The 27,794-nt window shown below is 40.7% G+C and overlaps 1 protein-coding gene across 1 annotated transcript in view; it reads left to right on the forward strand.

The window, feature by feature from the left end:
* Positions 1 to 26,238, forward strand: part of tbc1d32 (TBC1 domain family, member 32) — an 81,453-nt gene extending 55,215 nt beyond the window's left edge. The window contains exons 28-34 of the mRNA XM_072362604.1: positions 637 to 720; positions 5,799 to 5,868; positions 8,451 to 8,566; positions 11,164 to 11,318; positions 12,879 to 13,019; positions 18,420 to 18,608; positions 25,551 to 26,238. Of these exons, the coding sequence (XP_072218705.1) occupies positions 637 to 720; positions 5,799 to 5,868; positions 8,451 to 8,566; positions 11,164 to 11,318; positions 12,879 to 13,019; positions 18,420 to 18,608; positions 25,551 to 25,670 (875 nt within the window). The 3' untranslated portion in view covers positions 25,671 to 26,238. The remainder of the gene's footprint in view (positions 1 to 636; positions 721 to 5,798; positions 5,869 to 8,450; positions 8,567 to 11,163; positions 11,319 to 12,878; positions 13,020 to 18,419; positions 18,609 to 25,550) is intronic.
* The last annotated feature ends 1,556 nt before the right edge of the window (positions 26,239 to 27,794 follow it).

A 27,794-nucleotide genomic window follows, 5' to 3' on the forward strand; every position in this document is an offset into this window, starting at 1 on the left:
AGGTCCAGGTTTAAAAATACCGGAGTTCCCCTTTAAAACGCCATATGAACATTGAAACTCATTTCCCAGTTTCTCTCCATCGGTCGCCTTGTTGTGAGAGGCTGGTGTTGTTGTCTCTGCTACTTTCTCTTGCAGCCTCATCACCCAGCGCTTCCTTCTCATTTTCACTGTTACGTCTTCAGTGACTGTGGTTGGTTTCACTCCACAGTAATGTGATATATGACTCTGAAAGCAATGCAGACATAGTTTACTCAGACACAGTTGAGGGCACTGAAGCTGCAAATTGATATAAGTGAATACTCGCAAGCCAACTAAATATAATGCAGTACATGTGTTTTTGTAGCTGAGCTTTGGTTTCCTTCATCTGACATAGCAATCTTAAAGTAATGCTGCGTCATTTCTAAGATGAATATATGTGCTAGTTATTTCCTGTTTGTGTTATTTTAAATGTCAGTGATGCCTGATTGTTAAACTCAGTGTAGAAAGCCATCCAGGCCTCTTAAGCTGCTTTGTACACAGGATGTTATGTATTTGTCTGAGGGTAAAGCAGCTGATGCATTTGGATTTTTCTTTTTACGTCATATTTATTGTGGCTATAGTTGCATATTATTATTTATGTCTGTTTTTTCTCCTCAGTGCTGGCTAACCTTCTGGAGATAGTCGTGTCCCATTTATCCAACTCCGCCACAGAATGCTTCTTCTCTCCAGCTCGTTACAAAGGTCAGTGAAGACTGAAATCTGTTTTTTTTTTTTTCCTTTTTTCTTTGACGTATAGTCAGAAGAAAATAACTGAAGGCCACGGGGGGATCAGTGAAGTAAACCAGATTCTCTGTTCTTGGTATGCAGTGGTATTGTTCTGGGTTTGTTTAAATAAAAGACAATACTGCATTATGCCTTATTGTACATACAGTACAGAGTAATAATATATTAGATCAGCACCTTATAGTGGTGCAGTGTATTGTCAGCCACTGTGACCCTGAGTGTATATATATATTGTTTGGGGTTTTATCTTAGCAACTGTAAAGGGTTTATTTGACCAGCCCTCTGCCTACAAAGTGTATAGGGGCTGGTATGTTAGGAGTTTGGTCTCAACTGAATGCTGGCTATGAAACTGGCTTTCAGGGCGCAGAATTTAGCTGGTGCAAAGGACCAGAGATTAACTTTGGCCCATCAGAGTCTCACATATATCCCACAGACCCAGTGAACCTGCAGCGCAGTGAGTCTTATGTTATTAAAAAAACAGGAAATAAGAAAATCAGGAATTATTACTGACTATTAGTCATTTTTGTCCCTGTAATGGCTCTCAGCATTAGCTTTACGTCCACCCTTTTTCTTTTAGGCATACTTAGTGGAGAGGATACATTCAGAGGTCTGAATGTCTGACCGAAATCAAACTAGCAACAGTCGTGGAAATCGGCTTCATCACTGGTAATACACTTGAAATTAATGTGGTGCTGCATTAGACAATGGACCCAGGTGCAGTGATGGCATTGAGTACAACTTTAGTGTATTTATCAAAGCAGAAAGGTTAAAGACTGCAGCAGTAGCAGAAAAATGAGCCAATCAGTGTCATTAGGTCAGAGGCTTCTCCAGCAAACAGTAATTTAAGGATGAACAGAAGCCCTTTCCTGCTCAAGGCAGTAAGAGTCGACTCATAGTCATCCATCATTAGAGCAAAAGGACTTCCAGTGGAGGACTTCATGGTGGTTTTGTGGTTAGCACTGTCACCACACAGCCAGAAGGTTCCTGGTTTGAATCTCAGCTGCAACAGAATACGGTGAGGGGAGAATTCTCCCCTCAATATGCTCTATAAAACATTATGAACCTGTCTGCTGTCAGAGAAATGCGCCACATAGAACAATGATACATTACATTTATTTAGCAGACACTTTTGTCCAAAGTGACTCAGAAGAGAAGACATTTTGGGTGGAAACTGTGAACCAGCAACCCTTGGATAGAAAGACGACCGCTCTATCTCCTGAGCCACAGCTGCCTCACTCATACATCTTCAGTTTCCATGGTAATCCCTAATATCTGGCCATTCACGGTTATACTGCAGATCAGCAAAGCAGACTCACATTTTGGAGTCGCCATTGAATATCCGTTCTCACTTGGCGTGATACCCCAACTGCAGACTGAAACAGTGATCGAGTCGTCCAGTTTGAGGCTGACTTGTATGGATGGATGTTGTCCCAGAGCTGCCAAAGCTGAGTGGGTTCATCAGAGTAAAGGAATTCAGAGGGATCAGATGTCATGGACGAGTAGGCAGCGTCTGTCTGTAGTGTTTTTGAAAATGCAGACTAAATAATGAATGTTAGTGATTAAAAGGATATGCAATGCTTTCAGGATGCTTTTATTTATTATTCATGTTCTAAAGGACCTTTTTATATCACTCAAGTGTTTCCCTTCACTGCATCGGCTCTTTTATTTGTGCTGTAAGACTGTCTAAGCTTACTAAGCTGCGTCCCCTCTGAGGCCCAGTGAGTCATTTCTGATCATGTTTTTCAATCAGATGTTTTTCAGAAATCAATTGATCTACTGATTTAACTTATTGGTTTAATTTAATCTGGACAGAACTGTTTCAGGATTAATCCTCAAACATCTTAAAACTGATCATTTTCTCTTCATTTTTTGGGTGTTTTGGTGTCTGAGGAATTAGGTCAGACCAATAAAAACTCAAGCAGCTTGTGATGTCCAGATGTATTAGGTTCAGTATTAATTAAACTCGGAGTTGTATAATCTTCATGTACGTTGTGTTTTCTCTGTTTTCAGTAACACAGGTTGAATGAATGTAAATGTAAGGGTAGTAACTAGTTAGATTAATGTTAATCTGTGTGGAAGCCACATGTAAATTTCAGGATATTTTTAATCAAAACATACACAGCCCTGTGTCCTAAATAAAAACCCACATCTGTCTGAAGACATGTTCACAGAGGCTTGGTTTTAATGAGAAATGCGTGCTCATGGGTCAAAGTTGTCGGCACAATGGATCAGTGCAGAGATGCTGTTGTCAGTCAGCTTCCTGCTTTTGCATTTCTGGCACGCTGTTCCCTCTGTTTGGTCAGTATGAACAAGCAAAGGTGAGGAGAGCGCCTGTATGCTGCGGTGATTCTGCACAATTGCAGTGAAGAAGGCCGTCTTAGATTTAAAAACCCTGCTTTGAGATTTGTCTCCACAACATTGGTCAAAGCAAAGTTTCTTCTTGCCCAACATCCTCACATTCAGCAGCCTCTGAGGAGACCAGGCGGCTGTCAGGACTCCCGTTGAATATGCCTGTGTGTATGAGTGAGTTTGAAGTTGCAGTGGAGCATCTCTATGTCGCTGATTGACCCCGACTACAATCTTAGCCACTCTGCCCTACTTGAGCACCTTCATTGCATTGAAAGAACAGAGTCATTTGGCAAAAGTTAACCTCTATCAGTGCTGTATTTTGAGCCGCATCTCCTCACCATCGTGGCCTTGGCTCCTGAAGGCAGCGGCCCACAAATTGCCTTTATCTCAGCTCGCTGCTGAAATTGTGAAAGAGCATACACAGCATCTTTTTCTGCAACTCTTGCATCTTATTATCTCAGAAAGAGATGCATGCTTTCTCAGATGGATTGTCACATACTCTCTCAGTATTTCTGTATCTGTCACATACATGTTTAATGAAACACTGCTGTATTGTCACTCAATGCACCCTAACAGATAAACTGAAGATAAACAGTTTTTTTTTCCTCTCCCGTGTAAATAAACAGTCCGTTCTGCTGCATGAGATCAATTTAAATGGTTAATGTGTTGGCAGTGTTCAAACCAACTGTATTAAGGGAGAAGTCGGTGGTTAGTATGTATTAGTTTTCCATTTCTGTGCCAGATTGCATCATTAAAAGTTGCACTTTGGTATAATTATCCCAAATTTATAGTTCGAGGACACTTATACAGATACAGTCAACATTTAAAAGTTGCCTTCACACTCGATAATCAGCGTTAAAGCAGAACTCTGCATCTTTAATTAGAATAACTTTCCTTAAAACTGTTGACACTCTGATAACAAGTGGACAACGTTGGATACGTTAACGTGCACGGGACGGATCGAGGACGCATTAATAAAGGTTTATTTAGCAGTCTGAGTGCATGTGTGTTCCGTGCTGCAACAACAGTCTGAAAATATATAGAATATTAAACTACTTGTGGGCTAAAGTTTGCCCTGTTGCCTTGGGTGTTGGTCACCGCTCCTTCTACAGTTGCCTTGGTAACTAGCCTGTGTCAGTCGGGAGGGGCTTTGGAGGCAAAGCTGCAGCACAGCAGAGAGGTCCGTCCACCCTGTTAAGGTTGCCAGGTTTTGCTGTTCGGAGCGTGATGATGCAGCAATCCGTGGGTTGTGACCGTGATGTCACACCTGATGAGGAGAAAGTATCTCTGTCTGTGTGTTACGTGTTGTGTTTATGTATTGTGGTCTTTATTACTCCCATTTGTACTGTGACTTCATCCCTGCTTTTGTGGTTATTGGGAACCTTTCCTGATCCATCCAAACATGGCAACAGACCTTTTGTTGGTCATCATAATCTTACTTCCAGCCCCGGATGATTCCAGTTGGTGCTGCTTTTGATCCAGTTTCCCCGGACTTGCTCTTTGTCTTGTCAAACACAAAGATCTGGTTTCAGATTCCTCGTAACGCTGCACATATTAGCTGCTGCATAGTTGTGTATTCATCTTTCTCTTAATGTGTCTCATAGTCACGATTAACTCCTCCGAGCCTTTAAATTGTGTGTTATTCATTATTTTACTTTTAACTTTTTTATTCCTGTAAAGAACAGGGCTTGTAAAAGGTTTTAGGGACTAAATCAATGCAAAGCTGCAGGCTGCTGATATTACTCTTCATAAAATTTATGGTTACATATCAGCAATAAACTGCATTCACCTCCTTTGAGCTGCGTCTCTTTTTAACAAAAGCTTAATGATTGTGATTAAAGTTATTGCAAACTTTAAAATACTCTCTGGTGGAACCATGAACTGAGGAGAACAGAGGGGAGAGGAAGGGAGTAAAAACAGCGTGAGGATTAATCTTTATTAGAAAGTAATTGCCATCAGCATGTGGTCTTTAGAGGTGTTGATATGTGAGGGGAGAAGGATGACAAAAAAGTATAGAACTAGTTTTCCTGCCTCTGATTAATCACATTTGGGCAGCTCAGACTTTTTAAAGGTAACGATGTTGAAGAATTTCCTTTTGGATTTTGCTGCTACATTACTCTGTAAATTGGATTCCAAATTTCATCTGCAATTAATGGCGCCTGGATGATGCAGCTCATATTAATTGTTAAATTTGCATCATCATCTCACCATAAACTGTCTGAAGCAGGGGATCCATTTCCAGAAATATAATAATATTCCATTTCCCCAAAGCCGGGGTGTAGTGGAAACATCTTTCAAAACTCTCCACAGTTATTGCCTCATTCATCGTGGTCTCCACATGCGCTTGGATCTCTTAAATCTAATATATCTTTATGATTCTGCAGCAATAATGACACTGAGTAAGGGCCCATGAGCACAGCTAACCAGGCGTTTGTATATTTAGAGAAAGCATGAAATTTAAGATCTTGAGTTGACAAATGCTGCTGTGAAATTACCCATGAATGAAGCGGCCGGAGTCACCTTGATACGGTTCCTCCTCACAAAGCCAAATGACTGCTTCAGAACTGCAGTTTGCAGAGTTTTCTTGTAGTGTAGAGCTGTGAAAGAAGCCATTTTAGGGTCCTAAAGCACAAATCCTTCTGGCATAAACCTCGTCTGAGAAAACCTTTGCTTGGTTTGATTTTCAGCCGAGGAGAAGAACGTAAAGAGCGCCGTGTTATCGTCTGTGGAACAGCTCGGAGTCGACACCTGTCTCAGGTACGTCTTGTAATTCACTGTCGCTCTTAGATGTTTGTTTGATCGGATAATCTTTTAACAGAAGCACTGAGGGAAGGAGAAGATGCTTAACGACCTGAAAGCTCTGAAAGGATGTTCAGAGACTTCTACTGTTGCTTAATTGCTTTTATTTTTCTCGTTACATTGGGAGAGTAAAGAGGAAGATAATCAACCCTAAATCCCAATATCTCAGTTTCTTTTCAGTTGTTGATGCGTTTCTTTACTTTTTAATCTCCTTGCAGCTGTAGTTTTCTGAAGCCATTGAGTCTCATCACAGTTTGAAGTAATTTTGTGTAAAGGAGACATTCGTAAAGCAACTCAGATTCACATTGTGGGTTTTATTGTTTTTCCAAACCTCTCTGGTGCTGTTTTTATTCATCTGGTTATTTCAAGTCTTTTTGCCCTTATTTGGAGTCATACTGAGCCTTTTAGCTGTGGTTTTGAGTCATTGAAAGTCCCTTTATTGTTATTTGGCATTATTACAAGCCTCCTCTGCAGCTCCTTGTCATTGTTTTGTGCTCCTTCTGGTGGTTGGATTGATTTGATTTAGCTGGTTATGTGCAGAGAAGCTTCGGGGATCATTCTGCTCAGATCTGCATTCTTCAAAGTGGCAGCTTTGTTCTTCGTGCAACTGCTCTTAAATCATTAAGTTTGCCAACAGTGCATCCAGAAGACGGCCAAACTAATGTTCGACCTCCTTTATTTAAACCTCTGCTCACGTTTATTTTTTAAGGAGTCCAGTAATTTGACTGAAAAACTCCCAAAAAGACATGGAAATGGACAAGAAAAGGGCCAGAAAACACAGAAGTATAGTGTTTACAAGCTGAAAAATCTGAAAGCCGTATTAAGATGGTCTGTCTGTAGTTCGTTATGTTTTTTTCATTAAGGATGGAGGAAAATATGCGTCAGAATGTCATGTTGTTATTCTTAACTCGTACAGCTGTGCGAGTATAGAACCGCTGCCCCTGCCTAAAGTGTGCAGAGATCATCCATCCAGCTGTCCCAGTGACACTGAATCGGTTCTTTATGGTCCCTATAATTAGATTTGCGCTGCAGAGATTGTTTTGATCCAAATTGGATCCTTGTCAGGTAAATGAAGTTATGGAATTGCTATTGTTGATTGAACTTTAGACTCATCTGTGTGTGGTTCTTAGTTTTTTCTTAAAAGGGCCTATGGTGTTAACCACCTGTTATTTTTATAGCTCCTCCAAAGTCTGCTTTTTAATGCCTCAGATCATGTTTAGTGCATTGTTTCCATTTTGATGATAATATAACAGTGTGAGCACCATCTCTTATAGGGTTTAGACTTGTTGGACATCAATTTATCATGAGTCCTTGATGTTATAGCGTCCTTGAGGACAACAAAACGGAACTAAAGTACCTGTGTACCCCGGTCACAATTTATCGAGTCACATCACAATTTATTTAGCCGTTACCAACACACATAAACTCACATCTGACTACTGTCAGGAACCTCAGGACACAGATGCAGGGTCTTTTCAAAAGCAAAGTGTTTATTTTCAACACAGCACAGCAAGGCAGGTTGAGGATCTCTCAGCAGAACAAAACAAAGGCTTTGAAAATCCTAAACGCTCTCCTCAGTAACTATGGCTGAGGATGAGTGCAGCGATTAAAGTTAACAAACAAAAGTTCTCTCCACTCGAGGAGGAAAACAGAAAAGCTATGAAGGATTGCAAAATAAACTCTCACGCTCTCCTAATGAGGCGGATTTAAACGAAAGACGCACTCTTAGAAAACAGAGGCACTATGAGACATTAACTGTAATCTTAAACTCGCCTTTAACGGCGGCACAAAACCTTTCAAGAACAAAACAACCGTTGTTTAATAGATACATAAACTATGACTGTGAATAATTTATGCAAATAAATATGCTCTGCAGGAGAGTCGCTCGACTGCAGGCTCGAGGCAAGACTAAGACTGTGACTGTGGACAAGAAGGCTAGATTGAGGCTCATGGCAAGAGGCAACAAACTGGCCCAAAACAAGGGAAACGCAGACTATTTGAACACAAGAGGGACCAAGGGGAACAGGTGGAAACACTTTGGGAATCAGGGAGGACAATCAGACGCTTGACACGGGAGGAAGGGTGATTTCAAAATAAAACAGGAAGTGACGAGACATGAAACAGAACGTAAATCGTGACAACTACATATGTTCTCTGTCATAGCGACAAGCTGCTGTTGCATTTAAGCAACGTCCCGTTAACCGTGTATTTTCCTCTGGATTCTGCTCAGGAAAATGTTACTGTAATCACTGTATTTTCATGTCTCCATTAATATGGCCCTTCACAATCCACTTCTTCATCACTTTGTATAAGTGTCGCTCATCTCCAAAGTTAACAGTAGAAGAAATATTAGTTCACAATAGAGAGGCTTCTGGTAGTTTTAGCATTTTGTATTCCAATGTGAAAGAGCCGTAAGATAAATCCAATACTTTGGAAGTAATTCCAGGCCTCTGAGTTTCCTTCATGAACAAAAAGTCTTAAATTTGACTTGTTGAAATCTGCAGAGACCCTGGTTTATGGAAGACATCTTAAATTCTCAGGTATGGCTGCTACCTGGGGCTTCTCGGAGAAGATGCCGTGAACGACCTGGTGCTGCTCATGAAGCACATGAAGCTCTTCCTGTCCACACAGAGAAGTAACGCATCATCAGTGCTCGGTATCCTTCAGACTCGACATCACGTGACCAAACTGAGGCTTTCAGACAGTCGGACAGTCTGCACCGACTCTGGTGTCTTTAACTACATCAGTATAATGTTTGTGTTCTAAAATATATGGTAAGCATCTAACCTAAACCTGTTTGAATAGCTTCACAATGTGTGTTAAAAATATTTGGAAGATAAAGGTCTAATTTGCTCTTAAACAAGCAGCAACTTTTTAAATTTATGACATAAGCAAAGATGTTTAAAATCTATTAAAGTCTATTACATAACAGACCTTGACCTTTACTATTAACATGATAATCAGTGTAATCATAGCGTAATCACCTAAAAAAAGAACATATACTGTTATTAAATGTGTATATTAGGACAAAAAATAAATAATCTGGTTCCGACCAGGTCTGTAAAAACTATAGATAACAACGAGGTGTAATATTCCAAGTGTTGGTTTTATTTACCTGATGCAAGACCTGGCAGGAAACTGATTATTTTTATTATAAAACCTTTCGATATGACTGTACACAGAAGGAAAACTTGGATTAATTGGTCTGCTGATTAATTCATGAGTCTTGTAAAGAAAAAAACAAAATATGAAAAAAAGCACAAAAAATTGCAGAGATGCTGACAAACCATTAAAAAAGCCTTCACTGATAAAGGTTGAAACATCTGATACATTTGGATGCATATGAAGCCAGAGTGGCTGCTGTGGAAATCGTTGACATTTGTTTTGTTCTTTGAAATAAGTGAGCTGCAGACAGACACTTTAAACATACTGTTAGATTTTATTTGAAATAATACATATTATCATGTGGTGGCAGCAGTCTCCGTCGGTCTTCTTTTATCCCAAATGACAACTGATGGACCTCATTTATACATCAGTTATATGCAAATTTACCATGTTTCTGGAAACAGGAAGATTGACCTGGTACATCTTAAAAAGAAACTTTGAGCATATCCTCAAACAGCAGTTGTATAATGTGGTGGAAGTTGACGAAAGGAGAGAGCAGCTTCTAAAATTTACTCTAAAATTAGTCTCGGTTGGGGTGTGGAAATACAAAGTAAAGCAATGAATGTAGCAGGAAGAAGTTGTTTAATTAAGTCAGTGTTTTAGTTAGAGATTCTCCGGTTTCATTCATGTTGGTGATGGATCAAAATGTCCGTCTGTCCCCTGGGACTCTGCTTTATTTATAACTCCTCATTTATTATCACTTCTTGACAGGGTGCATTACAGATATATGAGGCTTGTCTGTCAGTCCAATTCAAAGAGCATGCATTTGGTGTTTGGGCAGTGATTAAGCCAGCCGGCTCACACTGTTCATTTTTACTTTAATGTCCTCATATTGTACAAAGAGCTCATCTGATGTTAAAGATTTGACAGTTCAGATATTTTCTACACAAGAAGCTGATTTTTCTTTGGATTTCCAACAGAAACAGTGTTCACATTAGAATCTTATTTCAGTTTGGACATTTTTTGCTCACTTTATGTAGATATTCGACTTTTTTAAATGCCTTTTAACAGTGCTCACAATGATGATTTTCAGCGATTTTCTTCTTTTTCGGAACAGAACACCTGCATTCTAATAAATGCCAGATGCATAAAACATGAGCCAAAGCAGTGAATCATGGTGACTCCTCACATTTAAGCAACCTAAATCTGTCCTCCCGTGTTTCTGACATTTTTAACTAGCCATCAGAGCAGATGGCTCACCCAATGTGCACAGCCGGAGCCAAGAATCCATTTAATCGTGCTGCTGAGGTACAGACTCTCAATTTTTTAAGGAATTTCCTTAATCTGTAATCTTAGTAGAAACAACTGAACACAAGTAGCTTTTTAAAAAAACCTTGTGAGGTCAACTCAATCTCATGAGTTTGAACGATTGCTGTGAAAATGGATGAAAAGCATTTAAAATGTGAAAAATAATGTCTTTGAGTTCTAGATCAGAGAAGTTTGAAATTAATTACAAATGTTTCACAACCAGACGTGATAGTTGGGATATCTGGGCTGGATTAGATTCATTTAGCAGATTTAGACCTAAAACAACCAACAACACACGCATTGTGAATGTTTTATGGGCAGATTTAAAATCTTTCTTTGTGCTTTTAACCAACAAAAGTCAAAAGTTGGGCTTAAAATGTCAAACAGCATTTTTAACTAATAGAAATTATACTCGACTCAGGCACATGCACCACTGGCCAAATGGTACCGATCTCAAACTGATCTTGTACACAGATCTGGATCTTTGCAGTAAAACCTGCAGGAGGATATTTTTCAGTTGATTGAATGTCATATAAATTCCACTTTACTGTTAACTGATACCTGATAAGCGACCTCGGCTTCCCTTGATACACAATATACCCTAAAAATTGTCCAACCGTAGACGCAATCAGTTTAAATTAATTTAAAAGCCCCTGTTGTGGGTCATTAAACGGAAGGAAAGCTTTGGCAATATCTTTTGAATGTGTGTTGTTGAGTAATTTTAAAGGTAAAATAAACCCTCTCCGATAGTATTTATCCATTTTAGCAGTGGTGTGATTCTGAGTCACTGAACTTTGTCTCTTTTCTACCAGCCTTTTTCCTCTTTAACTCTGCCCTCAGTCACTCAGCAGGATGGTTATCCAGGTCACGACTGGCTGGTCTCCACAGTTTTCCTCATCATGGCTGGGAACGTGGACCGGTCGTTGCGTTTGCTGCTCAGACTCTCCTCTCTGCTTACGTCTGCCTTCATCTGGCCTGCAAGGATACATGCATCTGTGGGTTTACACACACCGAGTACAACACAGTTACAAGTGTTCAATTTTGTTAGCGTTAAATGACCCGATGGATTGTTTACGCAGGTGGTAACAATCCATTATAATTATGTTTTAAGGATGTGACCAACTGGATGTCAAAAATGATGCCCTTCAAGGTGACGGTGGAGTAGTTCAAAGGATGAATTTTAGCCCTGACCGTAATGTTTTTTAGACTTTAACGCATTAATTAAGATTAATTAATTACACAAAAATTAATGTGTTAAAAAAAATGAACGCATTTTAATCGCAGTTATTTTTGCACAGCGGAACATTTCTCACTGGATGAGTTTCAGGCATACCGATTATACTGGAGCACCAACTCTCTGCTTTCTGTCTCTTTTTATCTGTTCTGTCCATTAAAAGGCAGATAAATAAAATAATATAAGATATAAGACAAGATAAAAATAAAAAACGATGGATGGAAGCGTTGATAAGAGCACGGTTGGTTAAGTACCACCATGAAAAAAAAAAAATATTTTTTGTTGTTTAAGCTTATGTATTCAGTCATTATTCAATGGTAAACTAAAATCCAGGTAAAAAAAATTGCTTCTCACTGTTCTCATGTCAAATATTTATATGCGATTAAAAATGCGATTAATTTCGATTCATTAATTACAAAGCCTCTAATGAATTAGATTAATTTTTTTTTTAACTGAGTCCCGGCCCTAGTTTTTTAATATTAAAAGTGAACAGTTGTCATAATGGTGCCATCCACCCCCTCCTTCCGCCTTACTTGAGGATGATGTGCCTGTAGAGGTGTGAGTTTAGCAAGTATGAACAGACAAAAATCTAATGCGTTGATAGCAACAGACACCACCTGTTGTTTATTCCTGTAAATTTTCATCTTAAAATGAATCTGTTGTTAGATGTTGCATCATATCATCAATTCAAAATAATTATTCACCTCAAAAAATGGCCAAAGTTAACCAGTTTAAAGCACAAAGTCTAATAATAGCAAACTGAATGTATGAATGAATATCTGAAATAACTTTGGTTAAAGTTTACTCGGTTATTACAGTTTGTACAGCAAATAGTTGAAACAGTGAGCCAGACAAGTTAATACCAGTGCAAAATTAGGTGTCAAGGAAGACAAAAATGTTAAAGGAACAAATCAACAGCTTTCTGAATTACACAGGGACACCGAGGCGCTAAGATGAAGAGCTTGCTATCATTATTCCAGGTTCTGTCTCCCTGTCCTCTCCTGGCAAAGTCAATAAATTCTCAGAGTGAACGTGTGTTACGTGCCCTGAGTGCGTTTGATGCAGATATAGCTGGTGAGTTTCTCTCATAGCAGTTAGCCTTGAACAGTACAATGTGGTCGATTACATCAATATGATGGGAAATGGAAAGGCCACAATTAATTAAGATGCACAGCTCAATGTAGGAGTAAATGTGGGCTCACCGTTAACACATGTAACCACAATCTGCTTCTGCCTCCAAGTCAAAATCTGACGGTAAAACAGACGCAGAGTTTCTCTAATACCGTTCTGATAAACCAACCCCTTGTTTCCGTTGTGACAGGTCCAGTTTTCTCAGCAAGTGGCTGAATCTGGTGTCCCTCCAGTTTACTGGTGCACAGCTCACTATGTGGAGATGCTGCTGAAAGCTGAAGTCCCTCTGGTCCATTCTGCCTTCAGGATGTCTGGTTTCACCCCATCACAGGTAGCCTCTTCAACGCTGCTCTTCATTCGCCGTATTGATGTTTGAGCTCAGATTGTTGTCACGGCATCATATCTGTAAGGTCAAACACACTCATGAGACAGTTTGTATATTGTTGCCATGGTTCCATAATTTGTTAAGATTATTTCCTGCCAGGGACTCTGATGAATAAGGCCCCACATTTGACCTACTAACACCACATTTCTTAGCTCTCTAACGAAGGTGTTGCTGATCATCACGTCATAATCCCATGTCAACGACCACTGGAGCTCATCTCCAATGACTGAATCCAAGTAGACAAATCAAGTTTAAGTGGGTCTGAAAAACCACACAGTTGGCTCAGAGCGAACTGTTATCACTTCCAAAAACAATATGCTTGTTTCGATACGTTTTTGGCTGGCAGCAGGTGTTCGTTAATGTAAATTGTCTCATGATAATCGGGATAATCTGAGGATTAACTAATAATTCTGAATTATAGTGCTATAGATGTTATATCCCAAACCATAAGGGGAGCTAAAGAGCAAGAAAGATTCTCTTGTGTTACTTTAAGTAGGACGTCAGCCAAGTGGAGTGGTCCCAGTAGAGTGCCTGTGTAGAAATCCCTCCGTTAGCTCTCCTATAGCTGCAAGTAGCCACATAACAGCAGCTATGAGCTAACAGAGCTATAGCACACGTTCATTCATTCATTCTTCTTAAAGTATTGGTGAAATAAAGACAGATAATGCCTTATTTAGAGGCAGCATCGTCTAAGCCCCGTTCACTCCGTTATATGGATCTGGAGGAATCTAAATATCTTCAGAAGGACGCCGACTTTCACCAAACTGTTCTCGGTGAGTAGATGAACGTATTTAATGCCAGACATAAGGTCTAGGTTTAAAAAAAAAAAACGGAGTTCTCCTTTAACAGTGCTGGTCTTCAGATTGGCTCCTTACAAAATGAGTCCACTTCAATGTCTTAACAATCCTTGGAAATTTAATTTCGGAGCCTACGCAGCAGTATCAAAAACACATACTCCTTTAATCCTTATACTGTAGCTTTAAGAGTGACAAACTTTTATCCTAATAAGTGTTGTTGGCTCGGGTTTGCAATTAAACGCACTTTACAGCTGTAGGACAGATGTTTAAAAGCTGGTTTATTCCTTTATAACACATAAGCCTGTCAGAGTAAAACAAAAACTGTCTGTGGACAAACTTTAGGTTTTGATAATCAGGTTTGTACCTGAATGTTCGAATAGTTTAGTTTCCAGTCACTGTGGAAGAATCACGATGCTGTAACTGAACACATTATTTAGCTCAACATTAATTAAAAACAGTAACTGAAAGTTAAGCTGAGAACTTTTTCTTGTGGCTGCAGATGATTTGTTTTAATGAAATTAAATTAATAACTACTTTAGTGTAAAACTGTTCGATCCATGAAGGATTTAATGGTGCAGAATACTCTGCATTTATTTATCAATGACATCATGAAGGGACCCAAACTACACTTTCTCCTTTGTTCTGTTTTGACATTGAATCTTTTTTCTTTGGTGGTTGAAGTCGGATCTCTTTTCATCTGCTTCAGTCTCAAACAAAAGGGTAGAAAAAGGTTGTTCACCTTCAACGCTCTCATGTTTTGATCCAGTCTTTGGTGTCTCTGCACTTGACAGCTGCAGTTTATGTAATGTACAGCAGGAGAGGTGCACGTAATGCTCACTTCTTCTGCATCAAAGATCTGAGCTTTCAGTCTCCAGGTTGGAGCGATACGTTAATATTCAGCTCATCTCGTCTCAGTTTCAGGTGATGCAGGGGACCTGTTCCTGAGTCAGACATGGAAATATCAATTTAAAAGTCTGATGAAGAAGCAGAGGCACAGAAAGTATAGCACTACTCAGACGTTTATACACATGAGGTTATGTGCAGGTGTCACAGGAAATGTTTCTGCAGAATGTTTTTTGAAGTTTTAGATCAGGCACAATGACATTATTCCTTATTAATAACATACCAAAGGATAGTCATGAAAAATGCTGTTAATATTCGGGAAAGGTAACACATCGCATGTTAGTGCAGTAAATCTGGGTGATGCAACCTTATAAATAGAGCTTTTCTAGCTTCACGATTCCATTACATTTCTCTCCAGAGGCATCTCAGTGTCTGGATAAATCTTAACTTCCTCTTTTATTCAGAAAGTGCTTTAAAATGATGATATAAAAAGCTGCATCTCAGTACCAGAGTGAGTCCTCTTCACAACAAAGCAGCAGGATTAGCTTTGTTGTGCTTTAATTAGGATGGTCACGACATGTCCAGTTTAATTATCTCGTGAGATTGAAAAGAAAATATTGTGTGGAGCAGAACTGAAGATTGTTCATTTACAGAGGAGTAAAGATTGACCCTTAATGTTTTTGACTCTTCTCCCACCTGCTACTCACAGGAGTTTGAGTTTATAATGCATCTGTCAGTCATTTGCATTGCAAAGCTTGGATTCCCCTTGGAGGACAAGCTGCATCTGCAAAGCATTGCTCACAACAATCTTAATGTGACGCTTTGTAAGCTTCTGAAACCTCAAAATGGCTTTTCACAGCAGTAGAACCGCAGAAGCACTTTAAGAGAAAATATCCTGGAGCCCTCGGACTGCAGCGTTGTGGCTTTAGCGTTGTCCTCTCCCCAGCACAGTGCGTTCTGTTGGCCTGACCTGCTCTGCTCAGACTGGTTAAAGCTGCAAGAACTGATATGTGGGAGGAAGAGAGTTAAGTGAAAAATGATGCCATCTCTTTACTTTTACCCAACAATAAAGACCTGACTGGTTCCTTAGTTTCGGACCATTTCATTTTTCAGTGAAGCGTTGTGATAACTAATGTCACTGGCCACCCACTGCTGTCACATGACCTGGTCAGATTATTTCTAGCTTCAGGTGACTGTATATGTGAGAGGGAGAACGCAGTCACTCACCTCTGTTCCATGAGTTTGAACCCACTGGCACAGTAACAAAGGGAATATTTAGCCATTTAGACAAGAAGCTGCTCTTTATTTATAGTACAGTGCAGCATATGGGCTTGTTTTCTGCTTGAGAGTTTAAAGCAAACAGCAGCTTGGATACAGCTGTTCTCTGTTTTTATTACAACACGCACAGGATGTCAGTATTTTCATTGCATTTCAGCTAAGGACGGGGTGATGATAATCTAATACATTTATAGAGTGTAAGCGAGGCATGATTCAATGCTCGAGCAGACTTATTTATTTCCCGAGCGCAGTGGCTAATTATGAGCTTTACAATAATCTGAAACGGTGCCTGCATAATGAAACTGGTTGAAAGGATGTATAAAGCTGCTGGTGGTTGGCAGAACATCAACAGAGTGTACCGTGAAATGTTAGTCAGAAAACATGGACTATTTTCTGTGTTCTGTCTTTTTGTTGGACATGCTAACAGCATTATGGTCCACAGGTCCCACTAATCTCTAAATAAAGATAAAAAGAACAGCCAGATCATCTCATCTTACTCTGCTGCTGTTGTTGATACATTTTGCATGAAATTATTGAGGCTGATTTGATATTACACCTTAACATGCAGTATGTACTATATCTGTCTGCTGAGGTGAATGTAGCTTTAATGGCACTGATATTACTATATGAGTGCAAAAGTAGTTATTAGAGTTCATGTGCTGCTCTTTTCACTGAGATCAGGTAGAAAACTCTTGAGTCTCTGCATCAGAACCATGAATTTCAACTCCTTTAACAACTGAAGAAACACAAGCATGCCATTTCTCATCTCTTTGTCTCCGAATCCCATCTCAGTATTCAAGACTGAGACCAACTGAATAATATTTCAGTCTCAAAGTTAAATGATTTGCTGTGAGGAGCTGATAAAGCTGACACAGCAGATGAAGTGACTGTAGAGAGCAGAGCATCTCTGACATCCTGCATAAAAGGGGTTTAAGGTCAACATTTATATAAGTATATAAATGCTCTCTCCAGGTCGGGAATGAGATCCTTCCCCAAGTGGAGGAGTTCAAGCATCTCGGGGTCTTGTTCACAGTGAGGGACGAGTGGAGCTTGAGATTGACGGGCGGATCGGTGCAGCGTCTGCAGTGTTGCTGCACCGACCCGTCGTGGTGAAGAAGGAGCTGAGCCAGAAGGCAAAGCTCTCGATTTACTGGTCAGTCTATGTTCCCATCCTCACCTATGGTCACGAGCTGTGGGTAGAGACCGAAAGAACGAGATCACGAATACAAGCGGCTGAAATGGGTTTCCTCCGCAGGGTGTCTGGGCTCTCCCTTAGAGATAGGGTGAGAAGCTCAGTCATCCGGGAGGGGCTCGGAGTAGAACCGCTGCTCCTCCGCATTGAGAGGAGCCAGATGAGGTGGCATCTGGTTAGGATGCCCCCTGGACGCCTCCCTGGGGAGGAGACCCCGGGGAAGACCCAGGGCCCGTTGGAGAGAGTATGTCTCTCGGCTGGCCTGGGAACGCCTCAGGGCCCCCGGAAGAGTTGGAGGAAGTGGCCGGGGACAGGGACGCCTGGGTTTCTCTGTTAAAGCTGCTGCCCCCGCGACCCGACCCCCGGATAAGCGGTAGATGATGGATGGATGGATTTATATAAGTTTTCTGGTCCTTACCAGGTCTTAAAATGATGTAAATGCAACCTCAGATGAAGTCCAGACCATAATTCCTCTGAAAATCCATGGGATGTAATGAAGACTAAACACAACTGTCCAACTCTTTCATCATCAATATACGATCCTGCTGAAAGAAATAATGTAACTCAGGGTGTGAACTAATGTTGGGACATCGCATAAACTGACTGAAATAGTTGGAGAATGTGTTCTGTAATCATAGCAAAAATTGGTCAAAAAGCTACAAATTCTAAGAAAAAGATAAAGAAAAGCTCCACACCGCTGGCTCTCAGTGTGTCCTTTAAAACCATCTCACAAAGCAGGAGAAACTCAGAAACTGTATGCAGGCTCAGCAAGGACTGATTAAAATAATGTGAAAAAGAAGCAAATCAAACTAAATCGCACCAAAAAGAAAGAATACAGCCGAAGAGAGGTCTCTGAAATACATGGATAAGGAGGCAGACACTTCAAAAATGAGGCATCTGTATTCTATGGATTGAGCTCTTTGTGAGGAAAGAAAAATGAATCAGATGTGCAAATTAAAAGTTTGGCTCACAAACGCTGCAGATACATCTGTTACCTCTGAAACTGGTCCAAAAAGAGAGAGACTTGCATCAGTGAATCGAAGATACTGGGACTGTAGATGTTTAAAATCCACCAAAAGCCACTGTATAAAGCCACTATTAGCTTATAAGATCATTTCTGTTTTCACACAAAAACTCGAGGACGGACTTTGTCCTGTCCACTGTGAAATTTAACAACATAATCCTGAAAACTCCAACATCATCTACTCTTTTTTTCTTTTCTTTATGGAATAACAGATGTGCCTCCACTGGCTGACTCAGTGTTTCTGGAACTATCTGGACTGGGCGGAAATCTGCCGCTACATCTGCACTTGTGTGGTGATGGGTCCCGACTACCAGGTTTACGTGTGTGTGGCCATTTTCAAACACCTGCAGCCCGACATCCTGCAGCGCACACAGTCCCAGGAGCTGCAGGTCTTCCTCAAGGTCAGCTGGCGTCTCGGTGCCGCCACAGAGATTAAAGTGGCTTTTTATATTCAAATATTTCTGCAGGTATTTAACATTTAGCCACAAACTCTGTGATATGAGTTATGAAAACCTTCTAGCTGATAAAGCAACCTTAAGACAAGGTCCATGTTCTGAAACCAAGCCAGTGGCTTTGTCAGATTTGAGCTGAATGTTAATGCATCTTAAGCCATTTTCACACATGTTCTCCAGCCCTAAAATTCCTGAGACGTTATCGAGAGGTGGCACATGAGATTTATTCAATCCCGTTACTTCAACTTGTACAAATTACCCAGCAAGCAACCTTGTAAAAGTGAGAAAAAATGTATGACTATAGCTGCAAATCCTCCAGCACCTGCAGTGTGTGTGTGTGTGTGTGTGTGCTGGAAAGAGTTACTGCCTGATTCTTCTTTCTGCTCCCTGTTTTGTTTTCCACTTGCTTGGTCACATTTTCAATAAATGTAGTATTGACATCAACACAAAAACATTCATCAGGGAGCCCCACTCGCTGTTCTCCACATAGAAAAGCACCAGGCTGTGGTCTCATTGTGTTTTCCAGCTAATAGCTAACAAATTTAGTCATCTGCAGACTTCTGTTTACCACTAATAAAACGTCCAAACAGCCGTAACTCAGGCCAGTAAAATTTAGAGTGACTGTTGTTGAGCTTTTGAAAGAAACACAATAATATCTTAGTTTAATGTGGGGTTTAAGGAGGAGGATACCTGCATGGGAGGGGGTTCAGATGCAGTGTAAAGGCTTTTGTAGTTTGATGCATGTGTCCACTCAACCGTGAGTCATCTGGATATCTGTGAAAAGCTTTAAGACAACTGCTCAAGTGTAGAGCTTACCTTTGAATTCAGCATTCATTAATGACTAACATGCATAATGAACGAGAATCAACTGTTAGAGCATGTTCACACATCCTCCTACTTCATGCATTCTGTTTGAGATGCATTATAGAGTGAAAATAAGCCTATTGTGAAATGTAACGTTTCATTTTAATAAGTTCTCCTGGGTGAGCACTGAACTGACGGTTGGCCACAAGGAATTAAATAAAGGTCACGGTCTTTGTGAGACATCCTTCCACTAATACCCAAAGCAAGGTGGGCATTGACATGACACACTCATTACTCATCGTGCATTTCAGTCCGCCTCGTCTCTGCCTGATAGCTCTGATGTTAACACCGACATGAGCCGTCACCGACAATATCCGTGAATAAAAGATCAGTTTTAGAGTTTTTATCTGAGGAAGTTCCACTAATGATCTGCAGCATCAGATACTGCTGTGTGTTTGCGTGCGTTACTTAGAAACTTTCAATCTGAATCCTGAATTGAACTACAAAAAGTTTTTGTCATGCGTTGGCCTTATCGTTCCCGTTTCTCTGTGGGAACAATGCGAAGCGAGTATTTACCCAGACAGATGATGCCTTACAACATTAACACGCTCTTTCTCTCTGCTACATTCATCCTGTCTCACTCGTGGGTCTATCTATATTTCATCTAAATTAAAATTTGAAAAGGCGAATGAATTGTTACAATCGCTCTGAGTCCAGCTGGAGTTCAACAGCTGTGAAGCTAAAAGTTAAGGAGGTTATCAGCTTTCCCCCTATTTAATGTGGTGGTGGTTATTTTTCTGCCAAATGACATCTTTTTACTTCACAAGTTCCTGTTTTTCATCGCCACACGTTGTAAAAGGTCTGGATGCACCAGGATTTAAAACTCAATTTAAATTCCTTCCAGCGGAACTGCTGTGATAAGAGTCAGAAGTTTTATTTTACACTGGATGATTGTGGATGTTACGCTGCTTTCACCGTTAGCTCTGAACCGGGCATCCAGCAGGTGAGTTGGACAATACGCCGTTTAAATGGAGTCCTTCACGGACCCCTTCTTAAAGGGATATTTAGTGCGTGTTTTTAAGTGGGGTGGTATGATGTACTTATGAGTAGTTGGAGAATCCGAAGCCTTCCTGATAGACCAGTCTGCCAGGGCTGCTGTAGCGGCTGCTGTAGCGGCTGCTGTAGCGGCTGCTGTAGCGGCTGCTGTAGCGGCTGCTGTAGCGGCTGCTGTAGCGGCTGCTGTAGCGGCTGCTGTAGCGGCTGCTGTAGCGGCTGCTGTAGCCGCTGAGGCCTCCGAGGCGCTGTGATCTTGCTGTAAGGTGATGGCAGCGGCGTGTTGAGCGCCCCCCCGTCGGTGCTGTGACTTCCTGTGGCTCCTGGCCCCCCGCTCAGCTGCTTTCTTTGGCTCCCAGCAGCCAGCTCACTGACCCGACTGTTAGCCGCCCTGCTGATGGCGTGCTTCGTACCCATGATGCTGCCTCTTCCCGTCTTGGGTCCGGCTGCAGTGCAAGCAGGGGACTTTCCGGTTGGAGGTAGGCTGGCATTGCATCCAGCAGAGTTATCAGGAGGTTTTGGGGAGGAGCTCAGGCTCTTAGAGCTGCTGGCAGACAGCGTTCGGACCTTCAGTCCACCTGAAGCAGCAGTCCGGGAGCCGCCGCTGCCTCGGACCTGATCCAGTTTGCTGGCTGTTGCAAAGGCAGAGGGAGAGGCTGAGGTGGAGGCTGGAAGCCCAGGTCTTGGTACCGATCTATTGGATCTGCTGCTCCCTGAAGTAGCACCACTGTTCTCCCTGAACACCTCAGATTTGGGGCCAGCTGAGGTCGGACTGCCACATTTCTCCAGAGACACCAGACTCCCTTAGTATCTGGAAGAATCTGCTTTGGCCCCTCTTGTCTTCAGGCTTTTATGCAATCCAGACTTCTGCGTATGAATGTAATTATATGTTGCTGTTCATCTTTACACCTCTAGTAATGAGGCGTAAGAATATGATTTTGCATGTATGTCCTACAGCCTCTGAAGCAGGGCTCTCAAACTCCGGTGCTCGAGGGTTGCTGTCCTGCAGGTTTTATACGTTTCCCTGCTTCAACCCACCTGGATCTCTTCAAAAGAATTGTTAAATTCTGCACAAACCAGCGAATGAGGCATCGATCTGCTCTTAAGCCTCTGGAGAGTTCTGACATCGCAACATCGTGTAACATTTGACTCATAGCAACATAAATTTAACTATAAGAACTGCTTAGGAAAAGCAAAAAGAAACCGTGTCTTCCTACCAATGTTCAATGAACGCTTATTAAGATTTGGTACTTTAAGACGAGCAGAAGGGGACGTCTGCAGAGGAGATTGTGTTTTAAAAAGAGAAACCCAAAGCGAATAGATTAACATGTAAAGCATTGTGACAGAGAGCACAGGAAACAAACTGCTGAATGACTAATACTACAACCAAATGCTTTTACTGAAGCTCTTTCAAGTCCTGTTTGCATTCCTAAATCATGTGATCCGCCAGTCAACATTTACTCACAAAACCCTTTAGACATGCCAAGGTTTTCTGCGTCTCCCTGAGTTTATAAGCGTTTCCATCCAGCTGATGAGACAGACTCATAAATAATGATGCTGATCAAAAGGAATGAGAGAACCTGAAAATGGCAGAATTGGCCTTTTCCTTGATTAATCCAAACCTCGTCAGCCTCCCTTCAAGACTCATTAAGCATTATATTTTCTGTTTAACTAATCAATACATTTTCTTTTCCGCTTTGTGGAACGTTCCAATTAAATCTGTCTGCCTTTGCAAATTCGGACTCATTTATCAAGTGATGACAAGCTTAAAAGAAGCCCATAAATATCTTTGGTAATTAATGAATGCATTAATTAGCCTACGTAACAATCTCATTAATGCAGACGGTCAACATATTGCAAAGATTGCCCCCACCTCCCATCACCTGTTCAGGAGGAAAACAAACTGAGCTTAAGGAACTATCATTAGTCAAGCATTTGTCCTTGCATTGTCTCTTTTCACCCTGCATAATCCTCCCACAGACCCGATTTATTCCCTTTTCTTCAGGGTTTTAACTTTGTCAGCAAGCATTTCTTGTTGTGATAACTCAACAGGCTGAACAGCTTTATGATGCTTCTGCAGGATTAGTTTCACTCTCAAAAATGACACCACTGACAAATATTCTGAGGGTCCGAAAGGTACGGGAGTTTGCCAGTCTGTACTTTGTACATCCGCACCAACAAAAATATGCATTTAATAGTTATGTGGCTGATTATTTTGACCATTTACCGACTCCAGGACATCGCTGAACTGAAGAATTTGACCTTTAATTTTTCCGAAGATGTGATTAAAACATTCTTCTTAGAATGTGCATTTTATGGCGTAATGCATCACTGCCTGGAGTCCTCCATCAGACTGAAACTCATTTCATCGTGTAGGTAGTGACTCACTGTTTTCCTCTTTTGAATAATAAAACTCCTGTTGTTCCATCTGCTCTTAATCTACTTTTCTCTGCACTCCACTCTTCTACGGCTTCAGATCATAAAAATACTTATGGTAAAGGTCCTAAATGTTTCATTCGCTGCTTATTATTTTAAAGATGATTTTAAGGTAGTTTTATATAAATTAATGTTCATGCTTGTTGCTTTTTTGCGATAATGATGCATTTTATTCTACTGTCGGTGAAAATAACTATAAAAAGGAAATGCATTGCATCCTAGTAGATATTTTCCCTTTTAGATATTACAAGAAGACATTTGCTGTATGAGAGTCTTTATGTTAGAAAGCACTGATCCAAGAGCAACTGGATCTAATTGAGTGCAGCCCCAGAAGATGGTATAAGCCAGTAATTACATGTTCTTTTGCCCTCCTAAAATTGCATTAATGTCTTCTTATGATCGGTTTTGTCATGTTGAAGGTTTTTGTCCCTAAAATAGATTAACCCTGGGATTTCTTTGGGCACGGGGTCTTTGTTCTGTCCCTTACAGCGTTTCCTGTGCCGTTGTTATGTTGTTTCGTTTCATACAACCTGCCGACTTTCTGCCCAGCTCACCTGCTCCGTGCATCTTGATGCAGATTCTGTCAAACTTTGGATAGATGAGTACTTTCAGCAGGACACATATGGTGTAATCGGCATTGTCTTGAGTGGCCGCAATCCGCTAAAGTTGCTATGTGTCCCTGCTAAGAACTTTTAGTTTCCACAAGCTTAAATTTGATTGGTTTAAGTAATGAATTTGTTCAACAAGTTCAACAGTGATTTCTGTACCTGGACTACATCAGCAGTAGAACAGCAATTTAGCACCACGGACAGCGACAGAGTGTTAGCTATGCAACTCACTCCGGTAAGAACGTCCATCTTACTCAAAGGTGTCGTCCACGTCGTCAAAATCTGATAAAAATCCTGCCATGTTGCACAAAACTATCAGCAGCAAACTCTGTGTGAAGTTAGCCGACTGTCACAGAGAAAGGAGTAAATAAGATGTGCTCCAGGGGGGCGTGTGGATGAAGTGGTCCCAGTAGAGTGCCTGTGTAGAAATCCCTCTGTTAGCTCTCCTATGACTGCAAGTAGCCACATAACAGCAGCTATGAGCTAACAGAGCTATAGCACACGTTCATTCATTCTTCTTAAAGTATTGGTGAAATAAAGACAGATAATGCCTTATTTAGAGGCTGCATCCTCTAAGCCCCGTTCTCTCCGTTATATGGATCTGGAGGAATCTAAATATCTTCAGAAGGACGCCGACTTTCACCAAACTGTTCTCGGTGAGTAGGTGAACGTATTTCATGCCAGAAATAAGGTCTAGGTTTAAAAATACCGGAGTTCATCTTTAGCTATCTGTGAATCCTAGCAGCTGATAATGAGAACCAACATCAGTGGAAACCATGAGTCAGCATCCAGGCTTACAGCTACATCTCACATCAGAAAGCTTATAAACAAAATGTGACATGATTCATCTTTGAACTGCTAAAATGTGTTTTTCAGTTCTCTTGAAAAGTCCTGACTTCCTGTTTGGGAACTAATGGTGTGGGCTGGACCCCAGATAAGCCATTTTTAACATGTGCAGATATTAAGTCCTGTTAAAAAGAGATATTTTGATCATCAGTGAGCTTCGCTTCCTCAGGTATTGACTGTCTTCTCTGCACTTTGGACTGCAGTCATAGTGATGCATTGAGTCGTTATTCTGAGTACAGGCTGATAATTGAGGATGCTCTTCACAACGTCATACATGCAAGTCAATTATTTGCTCTGTGTAAGTGATTGGATTCCCCATCAGGTCGGATGTTGGCTTGACAGATGCGTGCTTAAGCCCTGGCAGCTATTATGGCAGCGGAAATTAAAATCCTGACAAAACAAATGAGCCAAATAAACGTCCTTTTGTCATGTGTGATGCACGTCTCTGAGTGAAGATGTCACTAAGCTGCACCTGTTGTGTGTGTGGAGGAGATGCTCTGTGTGTGTTTATAGGAAAACCTGATTACCTGAACAATAAATAAGCACGTTGTTTACTGGCTGATTTGCAAATGTAATTTGATTTCCTTCGACTTTGAGAGAGATTGAATGTTAAGTATTTTAATGAAAAGGTTGAATTTAATCCTTCACACCTCGCATCGTAACAACGTGAGTGTTAAAGCAAGTCAGCCTCCGCCTTGACATCCAAACATTTTCTGATTCCATGATTCTATCTATCGTCTCTGCAGCTGTTGCAGCTGCTCAAACTAATGAAGCAAAGATAATTGCACGACAGTCTGTTCCTTAAAAAGTTCTCTGAAAACTTCTGATTTCTTTATTTGGACTTTAAAGTGAGGCTGTGCTTGAAAATGGCCCTTTGTTTATTAAATCCTGAATCCTTATATAACACTTATATAACACATAATGAGCATTTAATTGGCATTATGGACGCTTTTAGATCCATCCATAAAATTTATCGAGCTTTTTATTGAACATTTAGGGCTCAGACACCAGAGATGACACTGAGACTTTAATATATAGCCTTTAAAGCCTCGGTTTATGTCCCTACTCTGATAAAATCTCACATCTTTGAGTCTGTCTTTTTAAATTTTACTATGTAAACTAAAAATCTCTTTTTGACCTTCAGGAGGAGCCAATTCAAGGCTTCGAGTTCAGCAACCACCTGGAGTTTATGTTAGGACTGGAGCAGAGCTACAGAAACATTGTTCTGACTGACATGAAAAGTGTCCGACACCCTGTGGACTAAAGGCGGAGCTGAACCTTTCTTTTCTAACAGTTACAGAGAATTACTTTTAATCTGCTTGAACTTCAGAACTTTGGTTTATATGTATTCGTCTTTAACTATAAAGGGGAACTCCAGTCCAAGTCTTCACTGTGGACTGTTGAATGTGTAAAGTGTGACATGTTTTCATGCAGTTCAAACATCAGAATGAAAATGAAAGATGGATGGAAACCAGAATTCAGGCTACAGCTCTGGTACCTACTCACCGTTGTCTCGAACAAACAGGCTTCATCTTTATTATTTTTGTCATCTTATCACACCTATAACCAAAATAAAACACTATGACTGATTGCTCTGTGGAATTATGGGTCTAATATCCTAATTATTATACTCATGCACCATCCTACTGTTGAAAATAGTCCCAAACAAATGTTCTAATTACTCCAATTGGCATCATCTTTTCACTGGATTTGCAGATTATAGATAAAATATTAATCTTTTATGTTAACTGGATAATCCTCCTGCATGATGTTCCATCAGAAGTTGTTAATAATGTAAATATTGTGTGTGATGATGATCATAAACAGCAGATGGAGGAAACTCTGAATTTTTTAAGATGTTTTATATGAAGATGTTCTTGTTCTAATTAAATAAAAAACATCTTATCTGCAAACCTGCAGCCGTGTTTCTGTTCAGCTCTGTCTAACAAACAGGAATGGTTTCATTCAGCATTAGCTGGGAACTGGAGTGTCTGGGATGGACCGATACTTGTTCACATAAGGGACAAACCTCATGTAAAGCAGGCGTGAATATCTGACCTTTACTTTGGAAAGTAACAGATAATAGACGGCTAGGGCTGGGTACCAAACTTCGGTTCTTTTAAGGCACCGACCGAAATGCTTCGGTTGTACCGAGTATCAAAACCTGCTTCGTCCCAGGGATTAATCACAGGATCAAGATCACGCTTCCCTCGATTGGCTGTATTAACGTTACACTCTGCATGCAGGAAAATACGGATCTGCGTGTCGTCAAACCGGTTAAACAACGCCACCGAGGTCAAAACCGTGGCTCCATTTCACCAAGATTGATGCCATTAGTGCGCGATGCAACATCTGCCCAAAAGTCATCGCTGCTAAGGCCAGCAACACGACTAATTTAATGAATTATTTGACCGTGCACAAAATCAATTTAAGAGCAGAAAGTTGCTCCGTGTTTGACTGTAAGAAGGTCGGACCGCAGCCATCCTCCTCTCGGCAGTCAGTCTGTGGACGCCACAGAGCCGAGAGGCATCATTCAAAATCTCCACCTCTGGACTCGGCTTCATCTAAGAGCACCGAGGACGACGCAGTGTGCGGCATTTTAACAGGTAAGTTAACGTTCAGCGAAATCTGGCAGTAATCTCAATGTTACTGCAACTTAATACTGTAGAAAGCAGAAATGTTGATGTTTCTGAAGGAAAACTGCAGTGAAAAGTATCCTCAGTATGTAGGATAGTGTTAGACACCAACATGTCACCTGTTTGAAACGGTTTTGCACTGGAAATTATTTATTTTTTTCTGTAAGAAAACTGCTTGGATTGGAAAAATAGATGGACGACTTTATTGATCCCTTTGGCAGGTTCCCTCTGGGAAATTGAAATTGAAATACTGAGCTGAAAAATAACACTTTGTAAAAGATTTGTACTGTTATGTGTAATGTAATTTTCTTTTTGTTAGAATTGATATTATAAAATTGGTATCGAAAAAAGTATCGCTCAGGAACCGGTATTAAAGTGAAGGTATCCGTATTGGTACCGGTATCGAAAAATTTTGATTGATATCCAGCCCTATAGACGGCACAAACATTCCAGTTTGGACTTTGGATGAATTACTTAAACCAGAGTTTATGACACCCAAAAATAAAGTTCTAGTCATGGATTTTGGTCCAGAGGTTTAAACCCGTCTCAAACCTCAGAGTCTTGTTATGGGATGGTTAATGAAATATTGTAGGTTACAGACTGTTTAATAAGTATTTTTGTCAGGTCTCACAAAAGCTCTTAGGTTTTTTGTACCTTGTCTTGTCACTTCCTGTTTTATTTTGAAATTAACAACTCCTCTCGTTTCAGGTATCTTGCCCTTCCTCCCGTGTCATGTGTCTCGTTGTCTTCCC

This window comes from Leuresthes tenuis, unplaced genomic scaffold (assembly GCF_036924035.1).
Source record: "Leuresthes tenuis unplaced genomic scaffold, fLeuTen1.0.hap1 SCAF_13, whole genome shotgun sequence".
Taxonomy (NCBI): Eukaryota; Metazoa; Chordata; class Actinopteri; order Atheriniformes; family Atherinopsidae; genus Leuresthes; species Leuresthes tenuis.